This window comes from Copidosoma floridanum, unplaced genomic scaffold (genome assembly GCF_036245765.1).
Source record: "Copidosoma floridanum isolate Cflo_tuat_1 unplaced genomic scaffold, Cflo_Japanese_pri ptg000031l, whole genome shotgun sequence".
Classification (NCBI taxonomy): domain Eukaryota; kingdom Metazoa; phylum Arthropoda; class Insecta; order Hymenoptera; family Encyrtidae; genus Copidosoma; species Copidosoma floridanum.
The window spans coordinates 4,466,212-4,491,261 of record NW_028321908.1 but is presented as its reverse complement, the minus strand read 5'-3'; the positions used below and the strand labels follow the sequence as shown (position 1 = coordinate 4,491,261).

Genomic DNA, 25,050 nt, shown 5'->3' with positions numbered 1-25,050 from the left:
TCGACTACAACACTATGGAGACGCTCCAGCGTATTATAACCACACTTATTTAATTATGCTGCAGGTAGCTTCAATTTTATGTCGACGCCACCTAGCAGATTTTACTGAACTAAAGTGAAAAGCTGGCATATTTTTGCAAAACTTTGAGCTCATTCATTGCTAATGTTATTGAATTTGTTAAGATAAAAACTATACTAAAACCATCTAGGAAGTATCATGAATCAGTGTGCAAAATTTCAACAAAATCGGTTCCGTAGTTTTCGCGGTTAGCGATTGCAACGGTTTTAGCGCTTCTGCTTTATATATTAGTAAGATTTTCACGTATACTCATTGCAGGGTTTTTACGTACCCTATTGCCCTAATTTCTACCTTCCTTGTTTTTTTTCCGTAATGACCATCCCTTATTTCCTCTAGTATGCGAGTCTTTTATGCGGGCTCCTTGCAAAGTTCCCTTCAGACAACTCGGTCATCCATCCTACTGGGTACTATTTACAGGGCGCAGCAATTGTCTCAAGCATATTTTAGCTACTATCAAGTTTCATGGAAAGATATTTTCCAATAAGCCGTCTAAACTCGCTGTACCGAACTTTTTATAACCAACAGTAACTTTATCTAATGAGCTGGCCAGGTGCTGGCTTTTTTTCGGAAAGAGAGCCCCTGGAGATCCAGACATCACCAGAAAAATCGGTCGGTTATTTGTTTTAAAAGTCGGTATATAGGGTCAGATACAGAGTCAACCAACAATTTCAAAGTTGTGACTTAAAGAAAAAATAGAATAGTGAATTTTTTACTTTACTTTTTTACTTTTATTTAACCACACCATACTATACCGTACTGTACAACCAAAGGGCATATAATAAGAAACTTTATTTGATTTATATTAAATTTTGCTTCCTTATTCTTCAACTGATTCTCCTAAGAAAAAACAAGTTTTTCTCGGAAATTAAATCAGTTATCTTCTATACACGAGCCAAGTATCTTACCTACTGTACTACGAGCTATCCTAGTAAGGGAGAAACTATAACTTTTTCTTTTACTGTGATTCAAAACTTATTTCCTATTTTAATATTTATTTACTGATAGTCAGTATCATGTTTTAATCATTACAAGTTTTATTTATTTATTATTCATTTAATTTAATATTTTATTTATACATGATTATTTAATTATACATTATTCATGTAATTAAAAAATTTTCAAACTTAGCAAATCTTTTTTATTTAGGAATAGTTATCTTACATCTGCATAAATGTTTATTTAATTTTTATTTTTCATTTTAAATTTTAAATAATCAATTGCTTATTAAATTTTTTTTTTAATTTTTCTAGATTTTTTTTTGTTATAGCCTTTTAGATGTATATTGTGTGTATTACATACGCAACTAAGAATGAGTCTGTAATCGTATGTGACAGATGCAAGCCTAATGTTACAGATGTAATTAGCATAGGCGTAAAAAAAGTTAATTTAAATTAATCAGACGATTCAATAAAAGCGTAATGTCCTGTACTGGCTAGTCTAGCAGCACGTCGTGCCATGGCGTTATGTTTAACTTTTTGTACCTAAATAATAATTTTTTATGAATTGCTTAGCTACTTGATTTCAAAACATTTATTAAAGTCATATCTAATTACCAAGTATCCTTATTTGAACCATAATTGCTGCACCTTCGATAGATCATAATGAGTTATTTAATATATGGTTTCAAGGTATATTTCTATTCATATATTGTCAGTCATAGAAGTATGAATTTATACTTGGGTATTTAAGCACACAGTGATCCCTAATTTTTTTTGGCAGTGCTGGAACCGCCAGTGAGCAGTCTACAACAAGCAACCTCTGTTACAGATTAACCTCTTTCTTCTTGTTCTTGTGTGGATCATAACTTACCTCTAGTTTTGATATTTATTTTCTGTTTATTAAACAATTAGTCGATTATACATTACATCAATTAATAAATTATTCATTTGATTAACAATTAATTTTAATATGATAAAATAGTTCTTCCCAAAACTTAGAAATAAATGTTTCGTATGTTACCTGATCGTTCGACGTACAAGTGTTATAAATCAATTAAGTATAAACAATTGACGGTGACACCAAATTCAATTTTTTACTATTTTAATTTCAATACTTAAAGTCTTCAAACAATAGAAAACTTTGATGTTGAACAATATTCGTAAAGGATTACTACTTTATGAACTAAACCTAACAATTACTACAATAATGATGTTACTTAGAAATTTAAGTATATCCAATGGACTGTGTGATGAAACACAATTAAGAATCACGAAATTATTAAAGTATAATATAGAAAGAGAAATAATAAGTGGAACAAAAATTAAAAATAGAGTCTTCGTATTGTAAGCAGCTTTCAATCGTTGTGGCATTTATTACAACAATAATTAAATCTCAAGGTCAAATTTTTAGTAATGTAGGTTTATGTTTAGAAAAACCTTAATTTTCTCATGGTCATACGTGGCTTTAGCAAAATGCAAAAATAAAAATAGTTTATTTATTCAAGTAGAAAGGGATAAAAATATAGAGATAGAAAAAATTGTTTAAAGCAATCTTTACATACTTAACAAACTTGTTAATTCTAAGAAAAAAATCAAGAAAATTAATGGTAGTGAATTAAATTATATTATTTTTATTATCATTTCATCATTTATCAATAATACGTAACCTAATAATATTTTTTTCATATGCTGATACTTCTTGGTTGAACAAATTTGATCTTAAATTTTTCAGAATAAGATATCTACAATTTTTCTCATTCTGTCCCTTAGTGGTTATGATATAGCTTGATTGAACGTGTTATTTACTCAACTTTTTCAAATTAGGCGATACTTCTACGGTTAATATTATTCAAGAATTGTGTAACGTTTTTATTTGTATATATAATTCTGTCATATCATTTAAATACATGTGATTAAAGAATAAACATTACATTGTTTTTACTAATAGCAACACAAATATAGTAACAAAAAAAAGTTAAGTGCACCAAGAACCTAATACTTATAAATAAATTAAAACAACTTTCTGATCATTCAATTATTACGATTTTAAATGTTATATATTAATATCATTACATAAATAAACATTGATTTATATATATATATTTATATACATATATATGTTTTTAAAATGTCAATACAACAGCAAACAAATTTAAAGTACCTATAAATAATTTAATGGTTGTATGATGTAACAAATTACTTTAAAAAAATTATTTGTGTCATACAGGCGTTTCGTACGCGGATTCCTAATAGATAATTTTTATTAATAAATATCCATGCATGTAATTGTAATACATTTCCATACATGTATATGTATAAATTATATTTTATATACATATATACAGAAAAATAGTGTGGGAGCTGTGGAGGGGTTATAAAAGGGCTGTGGGGGGACAAGGAAAATGGTGTAGGGGTTATGGAGGAGCTGTTTGTAGGCTGTGAGGGTTTCAGAAAAAAATTTAAAGATGTTAAATTAACGGTGAAAACGGTCGAATTTTAGTTTATATGTGGGGGAGGGGAGGCTGTGAGGGGCTGTGAAGGGAGCTGGGGGGTCTATTAATGCCTCATGATCGCTATTGCGTTAAACAAAACATCATCTATAGTTAACTTCCATTTTATCCTTTTTGCACAAAAAACATACAGTAAAGAAATCGAACTCCCTTGGAACTCGGATCTCTACAAGAACGGTGGCATCCGCCTTGAAAATAATATTATTATATAGCCTCAGTTTACTTATATTTTTTCTAAGTAATTTCGAAACTATAACTATTGCAGGGCCCTGCGCTCTCTTGTTGAGGCATTTCTGAACACACTATTTTTACAACAAACGTAAGTTTTTTTATGCCTAAGGCTTTTTCTCATTAAAAAACGTGTTACTTTCTCATTGAATCTTATAACTTTCCTTTTTTTAAATACTGAATCACATAGCGAAATCGCAACAAAGATGTTCCAATCAAACATCATTAGATACCTTTCACTGACAAATTGTATTACGACTAGGGAACTCGTACGGTGATTTAGGATGCACATTTTTTAAATATTTTGTGATACAACTAATTACTTGATTGTTTTTAGAAATGCATAGTTAGTTTTCAAGATATTTTCTACCAAGTTTCTGGGTAAAATATTTTTTTCCACGTACAAGAAGGTTATATTAATCATGTTGAGTGGCAAAAAATATTCATAGGACATGGTTGTTATCCAAGCACGTAAGAAATGATTTATAAAATAGCTAATAGAAATAAACACTTTTGGTTTTTAATAATTTGGGTGAAAAATGAGTTGTATAATCCAAGGATATTTTTTTCAATAGTTATTTATCTATGAATTGCATATCAATTGTAACTACAGTTTTCGTCACTGTCCCAACTAATATTTAAAATTTGAAGTGTACCAAATCACCCAAATTCTCCTTACCTGAATAAGAAATCAAAATGGGCCGAAATTAAAATTTCTTACAAGATTACAATAGAATTAGTAAACAAAATTCTACAAACAGTGACCGTTTCTTTGACAGTACAGAATAATCTTAAAATTTTTCTTTGAAAAACATTTTAGTAAATAAAGTCACACAATGTATAATTAACTGACATTTTTTTGGACCATAAAAAGAATATTTGAAAAAATATCTCTTTAATAAGCTTTTGAAAAGTAAAATATACATGCAAATGTTTCAAGTTACAGAAGGCATTGCCCAATCTTAAATATTTACTGTGTTTACTTATGAGTTATAATAATTGTTAACGGAGCTGATATCCGGACATTTCGACTTAAGTTATTGTCTGATAACTTATTCTTCTTTTCAAAAGCTTAGCTTGTACCTTATCTGGATCCTGAAATCCACATTATCTTTAATTAATGATTTAATTTTAACTGTTCTTCCATACATTGTAAAATTATTCAGTAAAAATGGTTGGCACGCGGAGCCTACAGAGGAGATAAGCCCTGCTAAAATACACAAATACGTATACATATAGATATCTTAGGAAAAGTTTGGCCAGATCAGGCTATGCATGGCTATGATTGTCTTGTTGGATTCCAAGTCATTGCCTTCCTTGTGCTAAATCCTACTTATACTTAGACCAGGCTTCCTCCTGATTTTATTTCAGACACTTAATCTAATAAAATTGAAAGTCCTACTCCTATTGAATGCTTCTGAGCTCTTTTTTTCCTTAAGACTCCATTATATACTATTGCTAATGTGTATGTACTTGATGCTTTAAACTATGTGCCATACTTGACAGGTAAAATGTTGTGCATTTTTACGCCCAGTATATACATCTTACATATTCGCCCACTTAAATCTATGGATTCTCTACAGCTTTTACGGAAGATTTATATGATTTATAGATCACTCGTGAAGAAAATTTTTAAATACAAGAATATAATTCGATCTTATTCATAAAGCGTAAATAAAAAAAACTGGTAATGTATACAAGAACTTAATATAATAGTTAATACTTGTTTAAGTTCTTTACTTACCCTTATTTTAATATCTTTTGGAGACATTTTGCGTATTTCAGATAATAATCTATCACCAAAACCCTGAAAACAAAATTCATAAATTTTTCGAAGCAATGTAATAAGAAATTCTGCAACAAAAAATATGTGTCTGATTTAGGACATTTACAGATAAAATTTATCAAAAAAAAAAAAAAAAAAGAAGAAATTTCGACGTTAGTTTTCCATAAAAAAATACTTTAATTAATTTGAAACGACAATTGAGTGCAGATGAATAGTTGACTTATTATGAGCATTTATAAGTGAAAAATAGCAAGCAAAAGTAAGGTCATCAGTTGCACCAAAGGATCAAACAGAGACGTTACTTCACGAGCACTACATGGTGATCAGAAAACATCGAAAAGTAACAAAAAATCGATGTTCAAAACAATTTTCGAAAAACGGAAGAATTTTGGGGTAAAGTTAATCCTTAGGTTATTTTAGATAGTATGTGACAACATGTGGTATTAAAAAAAAAATTCTCACTCGTTTTCAGAATTTACGCTTTAATAAATTACAAATTTTTAACCTCAAGGGAGGGGTCAAAAATTGCCTAAATTGACTTAAGCCTATGTGATAATTTTTGTTCCATTTTAACAGCATTGGAAAAGCAGTTTTTTGCTTGAATTTCAGAAAATGTTGAGTGACCCCTTACTGAAAAAAATGTATGATTTAAATAATACAAACATCTTGGACCACATGGAATTAGGATCAATCATGCTTCTGGCTCTCGCGAAAAAAAAAAAATTTTTCAATCTGATTTCCAAAACGAAAAAGATCAAAAAATTGTATTTTTACTTCAACAGGTTAAAAATAAACTTTGTGATGGGTCACAATTTCTATGTTAAAACCCTTCTATATTTTTATATTTATATCACTTTCAGGAAAAAAAGGGACAATATTGTTGTTTCATTTTCATAGCAAAAAAATTCAATTTACTCAGAAAAAAGGAGAAATGCCACTTTTCTACTTACAACTTTTGCAGTATGCATTTTTCGGTTTAAAAATAATGTCAGCCAATAGAATGCAAGAAATAACATTAATTATGTATATTATAACATTGTTTGTAAACTTAAGTCTACAGCAAATTTATGTATATATAAAAAAACAAACACACGGCCAAAAAGTCGATTTTTCCGTAACATTATCTAACAAAGTCAGTTAATTTTGAAAAATTAAAATAATTTTAACTTGCTGTATATACATGTATTTTTTTTTTATTTCTAACAGGGAATAAGAGAGGATAATATGTACAGTAATTAATGCATTACTGTCATTCTCATCATGAGGCCATACAGAATTTACATTACCAACGCACTTGTTAATATGATTTTATTAGCTCAAATTATAGACCTTAATGTTAAAATTCTACTTAAAAAATATTTACTGAACGGTGTATACTCCCAGAAAGCACTTAATTATCTACGAAGTTTCTGAAATATAAGTTACTATAGTTGAACGGTAGGCTCATGACGGAAGCATGATTAAAGAATAAATGGGTACAGTCACATTGGTATACTGGAAAATAGCTGGATTTCTACGTAAACATCCAGGATCCCCATAAAATTCAAGTTGAAAATCCTTATTATTATCAGTGTAAAGAAATTTTTTTTTATCTAGTAATCTTCTATAATAAAAAAAGCACCACAAAAAGTAACGGATAGAAAATTTATTTCATGTTAGCAGAAAGTAAAGTTTTTTCAAAACCAACTGATGTTGTTTGATAGAGTTAATGAGAAATCGACTTTTCAGTACTTATCTCGTCGAAATGTTGACTTGTATATTTTCTAATTCATTTTTATATTTTTATAGCAATAACATACATACATCCACACACACACATACATATCTTTCTATATTATGTAATTGCGTGGTTTTGACACGACACCTAGCTCCCCTGCTCTTCCCCTACTTCCGATCAACTGCTCCCAGCTCTTTCTTAATAAGGTAATTTTTTTTGTTTTACCTACGAAGTTTAACCTAATAAGAATTTATTTGATCAATCTCAACTGTTTCCTGCTCTCCTCCACTCTCCACCGCTCTATCCAGCCCTTCCATGACTCCCCACTCAACTCCCCCACCTCCCCTCGACTCTCCCCTAAATAGTCAATTTTGTACGGTTTGACTTAGTGTTGTGTGATTTCTTATAAATTTGTATGATTTTGAGGTAGTAACTAGCTTCTCTAAAATACGATAATTTTTTTTACTTGTTAAATTTAACTTGAAATTCAAAAAAGAGTTAATTAAACCCGTATTAGTAAGTAATAACACTATCACCTCCAACTAAGCAACTTACTGTCGGTACTATATAACATTGCAATAGTTAAATTAAAATTGCAAGTAAGACTTGGCAGTATGGACTGCGATTCAAACTTTATAAATACATTATTATTCTTACATATTAATGATGTTGGATGCAGTGTAAAAATAAATAATGATACAAACACACATGCCTTTTGTGTAATTTCACGATCACGTTTTAACGATTCTGAGAATTAGCAATATGGTACTCTTTATACGCCACATCCAATGGATTTATACCAGGATCATCTCGAACTAGACGTTTCAGAAGTTTTGTAGCTATACCGCAATACTGATAGCCTAACAAGTGGAGTTATATCGATATATTTTTCATAACTCTATTCATAAGACCAAGTCCCCTCTTATGATGTATGATCATCACTCTTCAGAGGTTAAATCATGGATATGTAAGAAATATAGACTCGTTATTTTTATGTACGGCGCTGAAGCACAAGTAGAAGGAAATACAACATCGAGCGTGGGTATCTGTTTCTTTCGCACATTGCCAACGGCAGGGGGGGGGGTCAGTAAACTAAGTCCAGCTGATGTGACCTCCCCACCGTTAGTAATGTGCGAGAGAGAAATAAAATGTCGTAAAAGCCTTTTTTTGTATAGGGAGATAAAAATGTGGACTGCTTTTATCTCTGCCAGTCACACTCACAAATATCAAAACATCTTTTTGTTGTTATCGATAAGGATAGACAGATAAATACTGGTCGATATACAAATAGCTTTGGCAATTTTGCTATGGATATAGGACGCATGTAACTCATTATAATCATTCTACTGTGAGACGTTGAAGCGTTAACATGTATGAGCAAGAAAAAGAGTTACTTAGTCAACTATTCAATGCAAGAGGAGCCGTAAAAAAGTATAAGCTTTTAAAATTTTTAAAAGTTAAGATGGTAAAAAAAATTCATGACACTTTTTAACCAATGACAGATCTCTGAAAAAAATTCTTTGCTCAAACAAAAAAATAAAAATAAAAGGAAGTGTTCTGTAATTCATAACTATTTTAATAAATCATAGAAAAGTAATGACAGTGATATTGATATCAATAAAAAGTTGAAGATTATTAATAAAAATCAAAATAATTAGTTAAATATGATTCATAGAGTACGGAAACAAACAAAACGTATAAGCTAGGTAGTTTACCAATTCATTTTGAAAATAACAAAATTAGAATAAACGAGTTTTAATATCCAACAAGTGTTGGCTTGATATAATCGACGATGATAAACGAATTATTATACACATGAGATGAATTAGAAAAATCTTATATAGTTGGGTTTTACAAACTTTAAGTGGAGACAGGAAAAGATATAGCAAAAATGAGGCCACTTGAAAGCACAACAGTAATTAAATTATTGCTCCAATTTTTGAACTTATAGATAAAAAAAAAGGATCATGGTTACCTCGTTACAAAATTACTCGAGCAATGCAGTATATAGATTATGTGCACTGGGACCATCCAAATTAGTTGGTAGACCGTCTTCGATTACTTAATGCTGAAAAATCAGCAGCAAATCTCAGCTATAACGAGATAATATGCATTGTTAGCAATTTAAATAATGTTTTTCCTTAAAAAATAGTTAATTTAAAGCTAGAAAGAAACATTATTAAAAACGTTTTGTTCCAGAATACACACATAACTCCAGATAATAATTAAAATATGACATGAATATGAGAGAGACGGCTCTTCCATTTTCTTCTCCTTCTCCTCTTCCTTTATCATGATTGTAAAAAGAATTTAAAAATAAATCATTTAAAATGATTTTATTTATAAGATCGAAGTCCCTGCTTTCGAATACCTTCTCGTCAGAAATTGGGACATCTAAAGATGGAGAGTGAGGTGATGGATCAGTTTTTGGAATCTTTTCAACCCAATATATATTCACAAATTCATTATAATACGTGTAAAAATTTGATGACGTCTATGGAAATAATGTTATTAAACCTAGATCACTATATTCATCTGATAAAAGTTGGAGTAAAAATCCTCTTTACTTATCATCAACATGGACGTATACTTTTTTCACAATTGAGCCAAAGTATAATTTAAAAACCTATATGTACGAACTTAGTAACATATCCTTTTACGTGGATAAAGATCCCTGTTGATGTGCTCACGACTAGCTTGAGGCAACAAATGACGACTCTAGAGCTCGATGTTGTCTTATATTCTCTCTGGCTTGAGTGGAGGTAGAGTTGAAAACTTCGTCTTCTTGTTCTTGACTGTACAGACGTAGTGAAACTTTTTTAAAACTGTTAATCCTTCCGTAGACTCGGCCACCCATATGATTTTGACCAGCTCGGAGCGACAAATGACGCCTTCGGAATTCAACTTTCTTTTACATCCATACTTATATATATTTTAAACAGATGCATCAAGGCTTATATTCTGTAGTGACTGGATTTGATGGTTTTCATTTAACAAACTTAAAGAAAAGTGTTCTTTTAGCTCTCTAGCCAGTAAGTTTTATTTTTCTTTGAAAGGTGTGGCATACAAATCATGGTGCTCAAAAGATGATGTGACAATCACTTCACCAAAAATTCCATTTATGTCTTTATCTATTTGCCCCTGATAATCTCTGTATTTTTTTTTTGGCATGAAGACTGAAAAAACCTCTCCAAGAAGTTCAGTATGTTCGATATACGTCTAATGCTTTGAAACTGTTTACAAAAATTGATTAAGCTTGGTAATTTAATGAAGCTGCAATGTGTTTAAATTAAATATGTACAATGTGAGGAAATATTTTTCACGAATAAAGAATAATTGATACTCATATAGTAGAAATCATCAATAAATATACAATTAGTAGAGAATATCATCCGTAACGATACCAACAACAGATAATAAAGTCCTTTTTCACCATAGACATAAGGAAAAGTTGCCGATAACAGTAGTGTTTCAAGAGCATCAAAAAGAAGACCATTAGCAGAAACACAATAGTAGCAGCAGAGATTACTGACACGAACATCCTTCTGACAGCATGAAGACAGTATTTTCTATCAGCAAAAAGTTAAGTAGAGTCTAGGAAAGTAAAGTATGAGTCTGAAACTGAGAACAAGAGGTTCATGATAGCTCCAAGTCGTAAAAAACGGCAGAAAATAGCGTATTCCATATTTACATATGATAATGCGGACAAAGATTGTAGTGATAATATGAAAATTAAAAAATAAATAAGAATAACCTCAATAAAAAGCAGCGCAAAGACTTCAGCAACAGTGATGGAGATGACACACACGCCCCGCTGTACCAGCTCGACAATTTCAGCGATGGGGACGGGGATGACACACACGCCTCGCTGCGCCAGCTTGACAACTTCGGTGATGGTCACGAGACAACTCTACACTATAACTCTACACTTCAAATAAATATTAACTCATTACAGTTTATTTATGTAATGCATACGTTTATTACGTTATGTAAGAATTACGAAAATGAAAGTGTGAATTACGTTCAACATTTGATTACCTTCAAATAAATACAAATATACACACTTAAGGATAATATGCGTACTTCATGATACCATGACAGTGGTGATGTCTTTAATGAGAGCAGCAGCAATCGAGAACAACAGCGATGACACCAGCAGCAGTACAATAACACGTGCGCATTTTATGACACCACAATGACGGTGATCACGTCTTCCACTAAGGCATCAGTAGCATGCGAGATCAACATCAGCAGTAGCAAGCAGCAGCAGCATTAATCGAGAGCAGCACTGATGACACTACCGACAGTTAAATAATACGCACGCACTTGATGGCATCACAACCACGACGGTGATGATAAAGCGCTCGCAGACAGTGCTATGCACCAACTGCGACAGCACCTATATGATGTTTGCTGCTACTGCGCAGTAATGTGCGCAGTAAAGGGTGGAGGTAGTAGGGTGTCGTGTGAGAGGCAGTAGTCGGGTGACAGGTGTAAAGTAGTAGGGATCACCGAAATCCTATGGGACTTTTAACTTTGTAAGTTACTTAGTTGAATGTTTCATAGTTTACCTACTATTTACCAACGTAAAACTTTTTTCCAATTAGCTTCCGTCATTATTGTTCTTTTTGCTCAGCATATTGCTACTGCGTAAATTTTTTATTTATTAATTTGTACTGATCTGAAATAACTTAACTGTTTGTTCAAACTGTCAACTGTACCAATAATTATTTATTTTAACCTAAAAATCGCACCTAAATTTTCTCTACTACGATCTACAGCATCTGATTTTTCACTAGACGATTCTTAAGTACACTCCAGCTATAATAAAAAAAGCGATATTAGCATAAAAAATAATTTAAATTTTCGTTCCAATACCGTATCAACTACTGGTAAACGTATTGCGAGTGACTGACTCTGGTTTCCTTTAAAAATCGCAATGATTGTTGTTTCAATTACCATGCAAATAAAAAAAATTAAAACATCTACAAGTGTGGATATTCGTGCTTTAAACTGTAAGTGACACTATCTTAGGCATTTTATTTATATTAAAACCAGTTCTTAATTGTGTGATCGTGTATGAGCACATGCATTTATGTCAATAAGTCAAATATATCAGTAAAAAAGCATGAAAAAATTTCCCTCCGTACCTTAAACACTAAGTAACTATTGCTAACAGTGCAACTATTTATTTCCATTTTTCTAAAATATTAAAACGAATTATGTTATGAATAGTTATTGATTATTGCATCGTATAAAATAATGCTTGTTAGCTACGTAGTTTCTCAACAATCATACTATTAAACTTTTCCCACTCTTCTTTTATATTTTTTGGCTGCATATTTCAAAGGTACTTACCAAACCTATACAAACAAGCAACTATAGAAACAGTTACAAGCCAGGCAAACTTTCAACTTAAAACGCTTACAACATTGAGTAAGCCTATGAAACTTTGATCGCTAAACTTTTAACTTATAAATTTGGACTTTTCAAAAGAGGAAGCGAAAGTGTGAAATAGAGAAATAGAAAATAAGATGCTTATGGATAAGCCGTAGTAGCAATAACGGGCAACAGGGTAATTTGGACTCGTATCGCCATCTGCAGTTAAAAAGTTGCAAGAAATCGTCTTAAATAAACGTGGCATGATACAATTAAAAAAATACAGAATGAAGTGGAAACTTAGGAAATGCCTCGGAAACTACTACCTACATGAACATGCATTATGATAAAACTAACGTAATATGTTTCTCTCAGTCTTATATGTTGGTAAGTAATACTTTTTCATTAAATAAATAAATAAAGAACAAATATTGATATTATTGAAATAATGATTTGTAGATTAAGAATATGCATAGGGTGCAGAAAAATCCGAACGTTGATACGACGTACTTCGGATTGTTAACATCGGTTCTCATATTTATGTACATATAACAATACAAACTGGTTATTAATTTTTAGTATAAAATTGTAATTTTTTTTTTTAAGTACATTTATCAAGCTGTAAAATAAAAAAACATAAAAGTTTGTAGCTCTAATAGAAGCGGGGTAATGAAGTTTTGAAAATAGGTCTCCAAGCTAAATATCATTTAATTAAAAAATTTTTAATTCATTCTAAATCCCAAAATATTGGGAAAAAAGTTGTTAAACACGTACTTTTTTTTCCATACTGAACCCGTAAAAAAACTTCAGGCTCATGAAAAATGTAGTTGTCAAAAAACTGTTTTATTTGTGAAAAAATAACTTCATAAGGGTAATGTCAACTTCACATAATAAACACAGTTCAATTATTTTAAGATTCAAGTGCTAACTGATGATTAATTTTGAAAATAATGGCTCAAGTGATAATGCTATTATGTATTTATTGGAATAGATAACCTTTAACGTTTCAGCCCTTACAGTTATAAGTTGTTATAATTCGTACTTTTTATGTTTGTTATAATGCTATATAAATCGTTATAATAGCGCCTTACCATTTTGCGTACTACATATAGTCACCAATGTGACGATTAAAATTTGTATCTGATGAGAGCCTTGTGATCCTTATAACTGTATGAGCCGAAACGTCAAAAGTTATGTATTTCAATCAATACTTGATAGCATTACCTTTCGACACATTATTTTCAACAACTACAGTTTAAAAAAAATTACAATTCATATGAAATTACGAGGCAAAACTAAATTGTTTTATATTATAGATATAGAAACTATTCAATTGTAATGCAGAAGATCGAATAGTAGCTACATAAAAAATAAATACAAAGCTTACATTGCAATGAATAATTTAAATACTAAAAATTCCTATTCACAGCCTTTCATTTTCAAAAAAACTGTTGTAATATAAGTAAATAAGTACAGTCTAGTTCGAACGCACGTACATAAGTAAATTACGACCATGAAGTGTACGCGCAGCGCCGAGTAATATGAAATCAAATAATGAGCTTACAGCGATTGCGCAACTTGAAAATGGCTTATACTATATAAAAAGTCATTTAAATGATTTTAATAAAAAATATGTTAATTGTACTGATAGAAATAACGATATGAAATTAAACGATGATAAATTAACTAACAAAAAAAAGTGGCACAGGGTATTAGGCTACGTAAATTTTCAATATTTAAATAAATTGATTAAATAGAAAATGATTGATGGTGCGTCAGACAAATCAGAGAATATTGAAATGAAATGCGCGAATAGTATTGAAAGTAAAATGACAAACAAACCATTTAAAAACTGTAAGAAAAGGCCATAAAAATTTTAGAAGTTAATCATACTGATTTAAATGGGCCACATAATACGATTGGTAATATTGGAGCAAAATATTTTCTTATATTTATAGATAAATACAGCAAATGCGCAAAAATCTATTGTATAAGAAATAAGTCAGAAGCAGCGGGATGTTTTATTGATTATGTAAATTTAGTAGAAAAGAAATTTACTAAAAGGGTTAAAAGAATACAATGCGACAATAGAAAAGAGTACTTGAACAATGAAATTTTTAACTTTATTAAATTCGAAGGTATCTAACTATTGCCATGCCTACCTTATGTACATGAACTAAACAGTATCGCGGAAAGATATAACAGATCGGCAGTGGATATGGATCGGTATTTGATGAAAGAAGCAAATATAAATTTGAAATTTTGGCCCAAAGTAATGAAATCAGTAGCTTATTTAAAAAATCGAACATTAGCAAACACTATTGAAAATAAAAACACCATATCAAATATTTTTGTGGTATTAAACCTAACTTAAAACATTTAAAAATTTATGGAAATAAGGTGTTTGTTCGTAAACCAGAGGTTAAAAGAACAAATAAATGGGACGACAAAGCCGAATTAGGGATATTAGTTGGATATGCTGATTATGGTTATAGAGTACTAGTAAACAATAAAGTAATAGTAGCTAGACACATTGAAGTAATCGAAGATAAAATTAAAGTAATTTGCTTGAGAAATAAATTACAAACAGAGTCTGAACAATTAAGCGAAATTGAATTTGATTATGAAGAAAATGAAAGTATTGAAAATGAAAATTGTGAAACTGCTGATAAAAATAATGAGAAAATAAACAAAAATAAAAAAGAAATTATTATTGAAAATTAATTGCACAAATTTAATACTAAAAAATCGGAAAGGAAAAAGAATCCTCTTAAAAGATATGGTAATTCAGTTACACATGTAATATACGTTAATTACATTAATGCGAATGCAACGAATACATTCGAGGAAGCGTTAAGTTCAAAAGAAAGCAAAAATTGGCAAGAAGCCATGAATGATGAAATGAAAAATCTTACCAAAAATAAGACGTGGAATATAGTTGACAAGCCACAAGATAAAGAAATTTTGGATGTGAAATGGACATTTAAAAGGAAAGATGAAAATGCATTTAAAGCGCGACTAGTATAGTAAGAGGTTTTCAACAAACTGAGCACATAGAAAATGTATATTTGCCTGTTAGTAAAATGCAAACATTAAAAGTATTGTTATCTTATTGTTGTCAAAATAACTCATACATTGAACAAATGGATGTAGAAACAGCGTTTTTAAATGGCCAAATATAATCAGAAATATACATTAATCAGCCAAAGGGCTATGAAATTCGTAAAACTAAAGTTTGTAAGCTAAATAGAGCACTACATGGATTAAAAAAAAGTCAACAAATTTGGTATAATACATTTCATGAATTTTTTAGCGACCAAAATTTTGTTAGAAGTAATTACGATGATTGTTTATATGTAAAAAATGATAAATCAAGTCAAACAAATATTTTAATTTTAGTTGATGATTCGTTAATATGCTGTAAAGATTTAAATAAAATAAAAGAAGTAAAAGCGAAACTCATTAAAAAATTCATAATGAAAGATTTAGGTAAAGTTAAAAATTATATTGGAATTGAAATTGATTACAATAAAGAGAAAAACACAATGAAGTTGAGTCAACAAAAGTATATAAAGTCACTAGCGATAAAATATAATGTAGAAAATGTAAGATTACATGATACATCTATGGAAATGAATTTAAAAATTGAAAAATCTAATGGTTGCGAGGAACAAACAAAATATAGGAATTTTATTGGAGAACTGTTACATGTCAGCGCAGGTACGAGACCGGATATAACATACAGTGTAAATTATCTTAGTAGATTTAAGAATTGTTATGATGCAACTCACTTTAAATATGCAATGAGAGTGTTCAAATGTTTAATAAAGACAAAAGATATAAAATTAACTTATTATTATAATGAAAAGAATGAAGTAATAAACTGTATGGTAGATTCGGATTGGGCTGGTGATAATATTGATAGAAAATCCAAACTGGATGTGTAATAAGAATATACAATAATGTAATTTTTTGGAAAACTCGTTAACAAAAAAATTTAACAAAATGCTCAACATTTGCTGAGTATACAGCGTTGTCAGAAGCTGTTACTGAAATATTGTTTATAAAGAATTTGTTGAATGAAATTTTTAAAGTGAAAATTTGAAAAGCCAATCAATATCTATGAAGATTATTCAGGGGAAGTTGCGATTGCCAAGTATGGAAACTTTACAAAAAATTCAAAATATATAGAAGTACTGTATCACCACGTACATGAAAATTTTAAAAATGAAAATGTAAATATAGTAAAAATTGATTCAAAAAATAATATGGCTGATATGTTAACTACGAGTTTAAATAAAGAAAAATTCAATTTAAATAAAAAGAATGTTAAAATTGAAAGAATATTAAAGAAAGTTAATGGCAAAATTGAGTAAAATAACAAAAGTACATGACTGTAAATTTAAGAAGGCCTGTTGTGATATAAGTAAATTAGTACAGTCTAGTCCGAACGCACATACACATGTGAATGACGACCACGAAGTGTACGCGCAGCGCCAAGTAATACAGTCAGTCAAGCCCTAGCTCTTGTCGTAAGCGGTCTTTCTTTAGTTGTAAAGGTGACAATGTACAGTAGACAATCAGTTCATTTCTTAATATATTAATATACTTAAGCCACTGCTTCTTATTACTTCTAACAAAAACTTAATTTTTATTAATTTCGATACTTGATATGACTATTAATAAATCTAAAAGCTTTAAGGTTGATGATGTCAGTTAATACTTGAAAAAATCTATATATTTGTATAACTAACGGAATGGAGAACTATTAAGCTGCAAAACAATAATAAAATATTAACTTGAAAATGAAAATAAATTGATTTAATTGTTAAAAATACTTATTGGAAAAGTTATTAATCATTAAACAACCATAAGCTTATGACTTGTACCCAATATATGAATCAACAATGAATAAATAACAGTAATGGTATAAACTTTTTTGAATACATAGATTTTTATATGATTTATGATTATTTCGTATACAATTAGTAAGGGAAAATATTAAAATTGTTTTAGAATAAATATGTTTAGTGATTAAAAAATACATTAGTACTTGAAATAAAATGACAATAAAAATTTTTTTATTTATAAATATGTAAATAGTTAGTATGCAACATTCAACAACGAGTAATTAGTTAAGGTTATAAAAAAAGTAATGAGCATTAAAGCAATAAAAAGATAATCGTAAGACCGTTCGTGAAAGGCCTGTTGTCATTGAGGCTTTTAGGGACAGTGTTGAATACTTTACTACATTATATTTATACTACGTATTAAAACATATATGTAATAAGAACCAATATATTAATTGATTTTGATTGCACATTATTTTATTACAATTTTTTTATTCGTGACTAAAGTGATATTTTGACTTAAGGACGTTCATCAGGGTTAGCAGGGTGAGAGTTGAGGGAGATGGGAGGAGCGCAAGTATACAGCAGCGCTGGCCATTATTTTTCCAGTATGGATATACAGTTAAATACACGTTTTTACGCGTACTCGGCCCCTCCTTTTTTGTTTTATTCGTAGATCTATTGGAGAATTCAATACGTTAATCTAAAAATAATCTTTCAAAAAAAAGGGGGCAGTTTTTACACATCATATAAATGCAATTTCACGTGATTCTCCTATAAGATTACATGTTACGAAAAAAGTTTTTTTTAATTAAACATATAAAAAAAGGGTACAGTTAAGTTATATGCATTTTTTGTAGATATTTCTTATGGTATTTCGAATATACATTCGATATTTAAATATCTGTCAAAAAATCTATGTGTGATGAACATCCTGAAGCGACATTCATTGGCATGTATTACTATCCTATTGAAGGTAAAGTAGTACAACATGATGGTTTTTCATAACACAACCTCTATCTTGTTTAAGCATAAGATAAATCTTAAATTTCTATTACTGGTAATATCTATTTTTGGAATAGGCTTATGAATGGAAGTACTATTTAAAGCACTCTTAGCAGCAAATAATTTTCCAGGATTGATTTTTAAAAAGTAAAAAATTATACGTTTGAAGAAATTTCGAACTATTTACAAAATAAAAAAATCTTTTGTGGATGGGGATAAAAAGCACAACTTCCTGTTTATAAGCCAGTGGTTTTTTTTCTATTCGAGCTACCAAGAGGCATTTTAATTCTTATTTGTTTTATAAATCTTAAATTTGTGAAAATTCCTTATAGTCCCCTAACTCGATACTGCACCATCGTTGTAAGCCTCTTTCCGATAGATAGATGTTTTTTTGAATTAAAACTTATATTTAAGTTGTTTTATTTTACATTATGTAGAACCACATTAAATACAGGGATACATTAAGTTATATTTTTATCTGAAACCGTGAATCTATTTCTAAAATAAATAAACTGATAAACTTTTGACTAAAATTATACAATTTTTTTGTACATATCGAGCTATTACTAGAAATTTTCAACTTACAGGCTAATAAAATTTGATGCAGAGTCTAAGTTAAGAATTACGGTGTTTGTTGAACGTGCCGTTCTGCTCCCAATTGTTTCCATGATTTCTTGAGGTTTAGTGCATAAGCACACGATCAGTAAGAGCTAATTTAGGAGTGAGAATAAAAACTCCAAAGTCAGGTGTTAGTTTGAGCAACGTTTCGTTGGTCTTAACGCCAACCTCATCAGGCTCACTTTATTAACAGAAAAAACACAACAAATTTCATAAATTACATTGCAGGGCCAATGTTTACAAATATCTACATTAATGCAAAATTAATTATAAGTAAGTAGTCACGAATGAAATAGTAATATAAATAATTTTAAGATTGAACAATTACTCATGTCTATATCGTTAAGACTATCGTTACAGACTGTTGGGCGCCTCGAACGAATAATGTTAGTGTCAAACATGGGTGTATTTACGCATATGCATAAAAACAGTAAATGTACGCTTCTTACGAATATATATAACAGCAGTACATAACTACATTGTATTATTTAGAAAGATTACTTATAAAATCTTTATATATGTTATTGAGAAGTAAGATATCTTCTTTCTTATTAATAGTGTGTTTAGTAAAGTGTATGTATAGCATTTCAGATATTAATTTTTTTTGTCTATTAGGTTCACGGTCTAGAATCTTTGTTTGAGAAAAATTAAAATTATGGTTGAATTTTTTCATGTGTGAAGCGACAACAAGTTCATCTTTCTTGGTACTTTTCTGTTTATTCAGGCGTTTTTACCAATGCTCTCTTTGTTTCACCTACATGTGATGCAGAGCAAGAATCACATGCAAAATGATACACAACATTGGTTTGATCGAGCTTATCAATCTTGTCTTTCCCAAGAATGATAACACTGTCCAATTTATTTTGAATAATAGGGTAAATTTGTATATTTAATTTTTTCAAAATTTTTGAACAAAATTTAAAGAATAATGGGTCATATGATGCAGAGCAATGCAAAATGATACACAACGTTGGTTTGATCGAGCTTATCAATCTTGTCTTTCCCAAGAATGATAACACTGTCCAATTTATTTTGAATAATAGGATAAATTTGTATATTTAATTTTTTCAAAATTTTTGAACAAAATTTAAAGAATAATGGGTTATATGGAATAGAAATTTTTATTTTATCACGTAGATTGTCATTTAGTAGGTTGTTATTATCATTATTAGTATTTTTTATTTGGTGAAGTCTTTTCTTCATATATTTTTGTATGAAAAGTTCAGAATAATCATTATCACGTAAAATTCTTTTTGCCATGAGAATATTCTTCCTGTGGTATAATTTATCAGACAAAAGAATAGCTCGATTAACCAAACTGTATACTGCATTGACTTTTAAAGTTTTAAAGATCGGGGGTGGTTAGAATTGAAATTAATTAATCTATTTGATGAAATTGGCTTGACGTACCAATTCGTGATTATTTTTAAGTTTTTTTGTGTAATTGTTATGTCTAAGAAATTTATACAATTGTTTTTTTCTACTTCGCAGGTGAATTTTAAGTGATTGTCCTGTTTGTTAAAAATCTGCAAAAATAACCTTACCTTAAATATACCTTACTTCTCAGTAACATATATAAAGATTTTATAAGTATTCTTTCTAAATAATACAATGTAGTTATGTACTGCTGTTATCTATATTCGTAAGAAGCTTACATTTACTGTTTATATGTATATGCGTAAATACACACAAGTTTGACACTTACGTTATTCGTTTGAGGCGCCCAACAGTCTGTAACGATCGTCTTAACGATATAGACGTGAGTAATTGTTCAATTTTAAAATTATTTATATTACTATTTTATTCGTGACTACTTACTTATAATTAATTTTGCGTTAATGTAGATATTTGTAAACATTGGCCCTGCAATGTAATTTATAAAATTTGTTGTGTTTTTTCTGTTAATAAAGTGAGCCTGATGAGGTTAACGTTAAGACCAACGAAACGTTGCTCAAACTAACACCTGACTTTGGAGTTTTTATTCTCACTCCTAAATTAGCTCTTACTGATCGTGTGCTTATGCACTAAACCTCAAAAAATAAGTTAAGAATTACTTTTCAAAATTTTTCTGCATTCCAAATAAAGCTTCAAAGTTATCTGAATTCTAAACAATTATTTTGTGTCTCACATGTTAGTTTTATGTAGCTCTATCAAAATTTAAAAAAAAGTTGGACTATTCTTTACATTGAAAGAGACTAAAGTTTGGATATTAATGATAATATTGTTTAGATAAACAAAGTAACAAATATTTTTTATTCTTCAATAATTTAACGACACAACGACATTATTTGAGTAATCATATCCAAAGATTATTTAATAAATAATTATATACTAATGATGTATTCTTGGATTTTTTCAGTAAGTCACAATTTTGTTGGTGAATTGCAATTGAAAAATATTTCTAAATCTGTTTTATTATCAAATTAAGACAACAACTTAAATTACTGTAAAACCAATAACAATTACACATACATAATAGCCATACAAAAACAAAAAAATGTTGAAAGAGTTATTTTAGAACACGTATAAATTGAAGGATTGAATAAGAGATAAGCAGGCTCTTTGATTTGAATACAAAATATCATTAATATCTTTGTTGCATATTAAAAAGCTATTGTACAAGACGGATAAAAAGTGTATGTCTTTATAGTTTGATAGGGTCGTGTAAGGTGACTAAAAAAATAAGGCACCTGGATACGGCGATACTGGCACGGTTTATATGTCCAAGTATAATTTACACACACATAACACGAGCGGGCACGCACACACATACACGCACACGCACGCACACACTCACACAAAACACATTTGTTTACGTGCACGTGAACACACACGTATGTAATTTGAGTTTGATAAAAGTAACGTATGCATAACATGCTGCTTACATATGTATGATAACATGGTGGAATTATGCAGCCGTCGGCATAACTTCTTTATTGTTCTCATAATTACCACTCCCTCTTCATATGATTTATTTGATTGTCCACATATGTCACCTGTAATTAATATAACCCTACATTAACACTCCTCCAAAAATCCGATGATTTCTTCTATATTTAAATCAAGTTACGCCACCACTACTCTCAAATATCCCATCAACTTCCAACAAGATTTTTCAATCCCCCCACATGCCTTTTTCAAACCCTCTACAAAATAAGGAAGAAATCGTTTAATTTCTCTTATATTTTCGTCAATTTCTAGATTCTCAAGCAGCCCACAAATCACCAGCCCCTTGCACAATTTCAAAATTTCCCACTAGCCCCTGCTATCGCATAGAAATTTTTAGGTCATTAAAGGTGCACGCCAGATACATTTTATTACTTAGTGAGAAGAAGTACATTTTATTTTCTGCATGTTTTATCATTTATTCACAACATCTCTTATAAATAAACTTATACTTTTGTGTACGATAGAATTTTATAGATAAAAACAATTGGATTTTTCATATGAGTCTATCGCAGATGTTCGTTTTGAGTAAATCAAGTTTCTTCAAAATATTATTTTTATTTTTATACATAAATGTTTCAGCAAATTTCCATCCTACTTTAAAGAAATTGCTAATGGTATGTTGAACTATTTTTCTTTAACAAGAAGATAAACACGCTCATTCCTTCTGTCATGAAATATAACAATCATAATATTTTTAAAAAGTGTACCCTCCTGTCTTCTACCTATACTTTACAGAACTCATTATGAAAAAAATATTTGTTCATAATAAATACAATAAAACACAAGCTTGTAGTACATAATATAAATTATAAAATTTTTTGCTAACGTGTAAAATTATTTCAGAAAAAAACTAAACTGAAAGGTAACGAAAAAACTAACTGAGTAAAAAGAACATGAAATAAAATTACTCTTTTTGTAAAACATTGTCTCTAGTTTTTTTTTCCAGTTATAAATTGAACTTTAATTCGACATCCAAATAGTTTCAGGATTTTCAATCTTTTGTCATTGCATAAGACATAATAAAATAATACTCTTACTATTACTTTCTAATTTGTCGACACGTTTATAACTTGCATTATGTATACTGCAAAAAATTTTATTAAAAATTAAATTGTTTGTTTAAAATTCATTGTTTAAAAAAATCCATGTACTCATGACCAGAAATAAGTTGCAAGCTCCGTAGCTATATTTTCAAGTATATTGGTTATCTTAATATGAACCAGCAACAGACGTCACAAGACGTCAGAACTAACCAATTTCATAAGTTGCCTTTAACTGCAACTGATGGTTCTGCATAAATCTTAATAATACAATATTCTAGGAGTGGCGTTGGCTAAACGGTAAGCGTGCTTGTTACTGATACAGCACCGTTCTAGGGATCGTGGGTTCGATTCCCGATGAGTGCAGATTTGTTCAAAAACTGCTACCACCTGAAAAAGTTCTTACGCAAATCTGGCTGTTTTGGGGCGAGTTTTTCCGTGGAATTTTCCTTCAGAGTAATTCCAGGGTTTTTTTTGCCCCACAGGTCTTCAGGCTTGGGTGAATGCAGGACAGCATTAAGGCTCCAGGTTGAGATTAGTGGATCTCATGTCAGGCGCCAAGCAGGGATCACCGGTCTTAGCGGCGAGTATTGGTCCCAGATATATGAGGCTTCTCTGGGAAAAGGCTACACAGTAGAGAGTGTACCTGATGCACCACTGGTGCAGAGAGTGTCAGCTTAACTGGCAAGATGTTTTGACGGAGATACTCATACTGTACTTATAGTATGATTAGGTATAGTATTAATTAAAAGTTTGGAAATGAGTTCGGCAACAAACCGCCATACACAAATGGGTGACGCCGGTGACTAGGCCAATAGTCTGTCGCACTAACCCGGTCAAAAAAAAAAAAAAAAAAAAAAAATGGTTAAATCGTACAATCCAATCAAAGTAGCTAATAATCAACTATTATTTTTACTAACCTAAAGGGCTTATTTTGCTTCTAATCAAACTATATTACAAAAACTCAAAATCATTAGACTACAACTAACAAACAGAAAAAATAATTAATTAGTAATTGCCATACATTGATATTTTTAATATTAAAAAATATGCCTACCGCTAAAGAGACTTCACTTGAAACACAGTTTATTATGCCCAGCATATGAAGTATAGATAGAGATAGTGAGAAGGAGAGAGAGAAAGAGAGAAATTACTACAACTAATTTTCTTTCTACCTGATGATTTCACGTAGTTTACTGGAAACGGTACTACCTGATGCCTGAGATAGTAGTTGATCGAAGGACAACTTCATCGATTTTGCGTGATAATAAGTAAAAATAGGTTATATACGCATGTACAAATGACATAAAAAATGAAAAATCATCCATACCGAAACTCAATTTTTAGTGCAAGTGAAATAAAATAACTAAAAGAGTATGTTTTCCGCCTTTTAACCTAAAAATAGCATCTTCGCCGTTTGAATTTGGGTTCTGAGGCGGAAAAATAGTATAAGAAACTCGTTCGAAAAGGCTTCTTTATGAACCTCGTCACGGCTCTCGCCTTCAGCTCGTGCCGTAAACCTTTCGGTTCGTAAATCGAAGCCTTTGCAAACTCGTACGTAATATACTATTCCGTACGTAGCTGTACGCTACCGAAGAGGGCAGGAAAAACAGAATTATCGATAAGGACGCACAACAGTTAAAGCACTTTTCGTTTTCCAAAACTTGTTATTTATTAAGTTTCATTAAAAAAAAGAGAACAAATCACAATATTTCAAACAAATCTAATATCACAAGCTGCACACCACTGATGACGCCTAGACATTTATTAATATTACTCAGTACATGTAAAAGTATTAAGTTCTAACAATTTTCGTCCTCCGAAATTATTAATTTCAAGTGTAATAAAAAAAAAAAATGACCGAAAAGTACGAAAATTTAGGGTGAATACAGTATTACAAGCTGCACACCACTGATAATGCCTAGAAACTTAGAAATAGTTCTTTATTCTTA

General features: G+C 30.1%; 1 protein-coding gene across 5 annotated transcripts in view; it reads right to left on the bottom strand.

The window, feature by feature from the left end:
- Positions 1 to 25,050, bottom strand: part of Arp1 (Actin-related protein 1) — a 553,556-nt gene that overhangs the window by 104,919 nt on the left and 423,587 nt on the right. For all 5 annotated transcript variants that reach the window (XM_089597204.1, XM_089597206.1, XM_089597207.1 and 2 more), the window contains one exon: positions 5,499 to 5,561. In XM_089597204.1, coding sequence (XP_089453330.1) covers positions 5,499 to 5,561 — 63 coding nt within the window. The remainder of the gene's footprint in view (positions 1 to 5,498; positions 5,562 to 25,050) is intronic.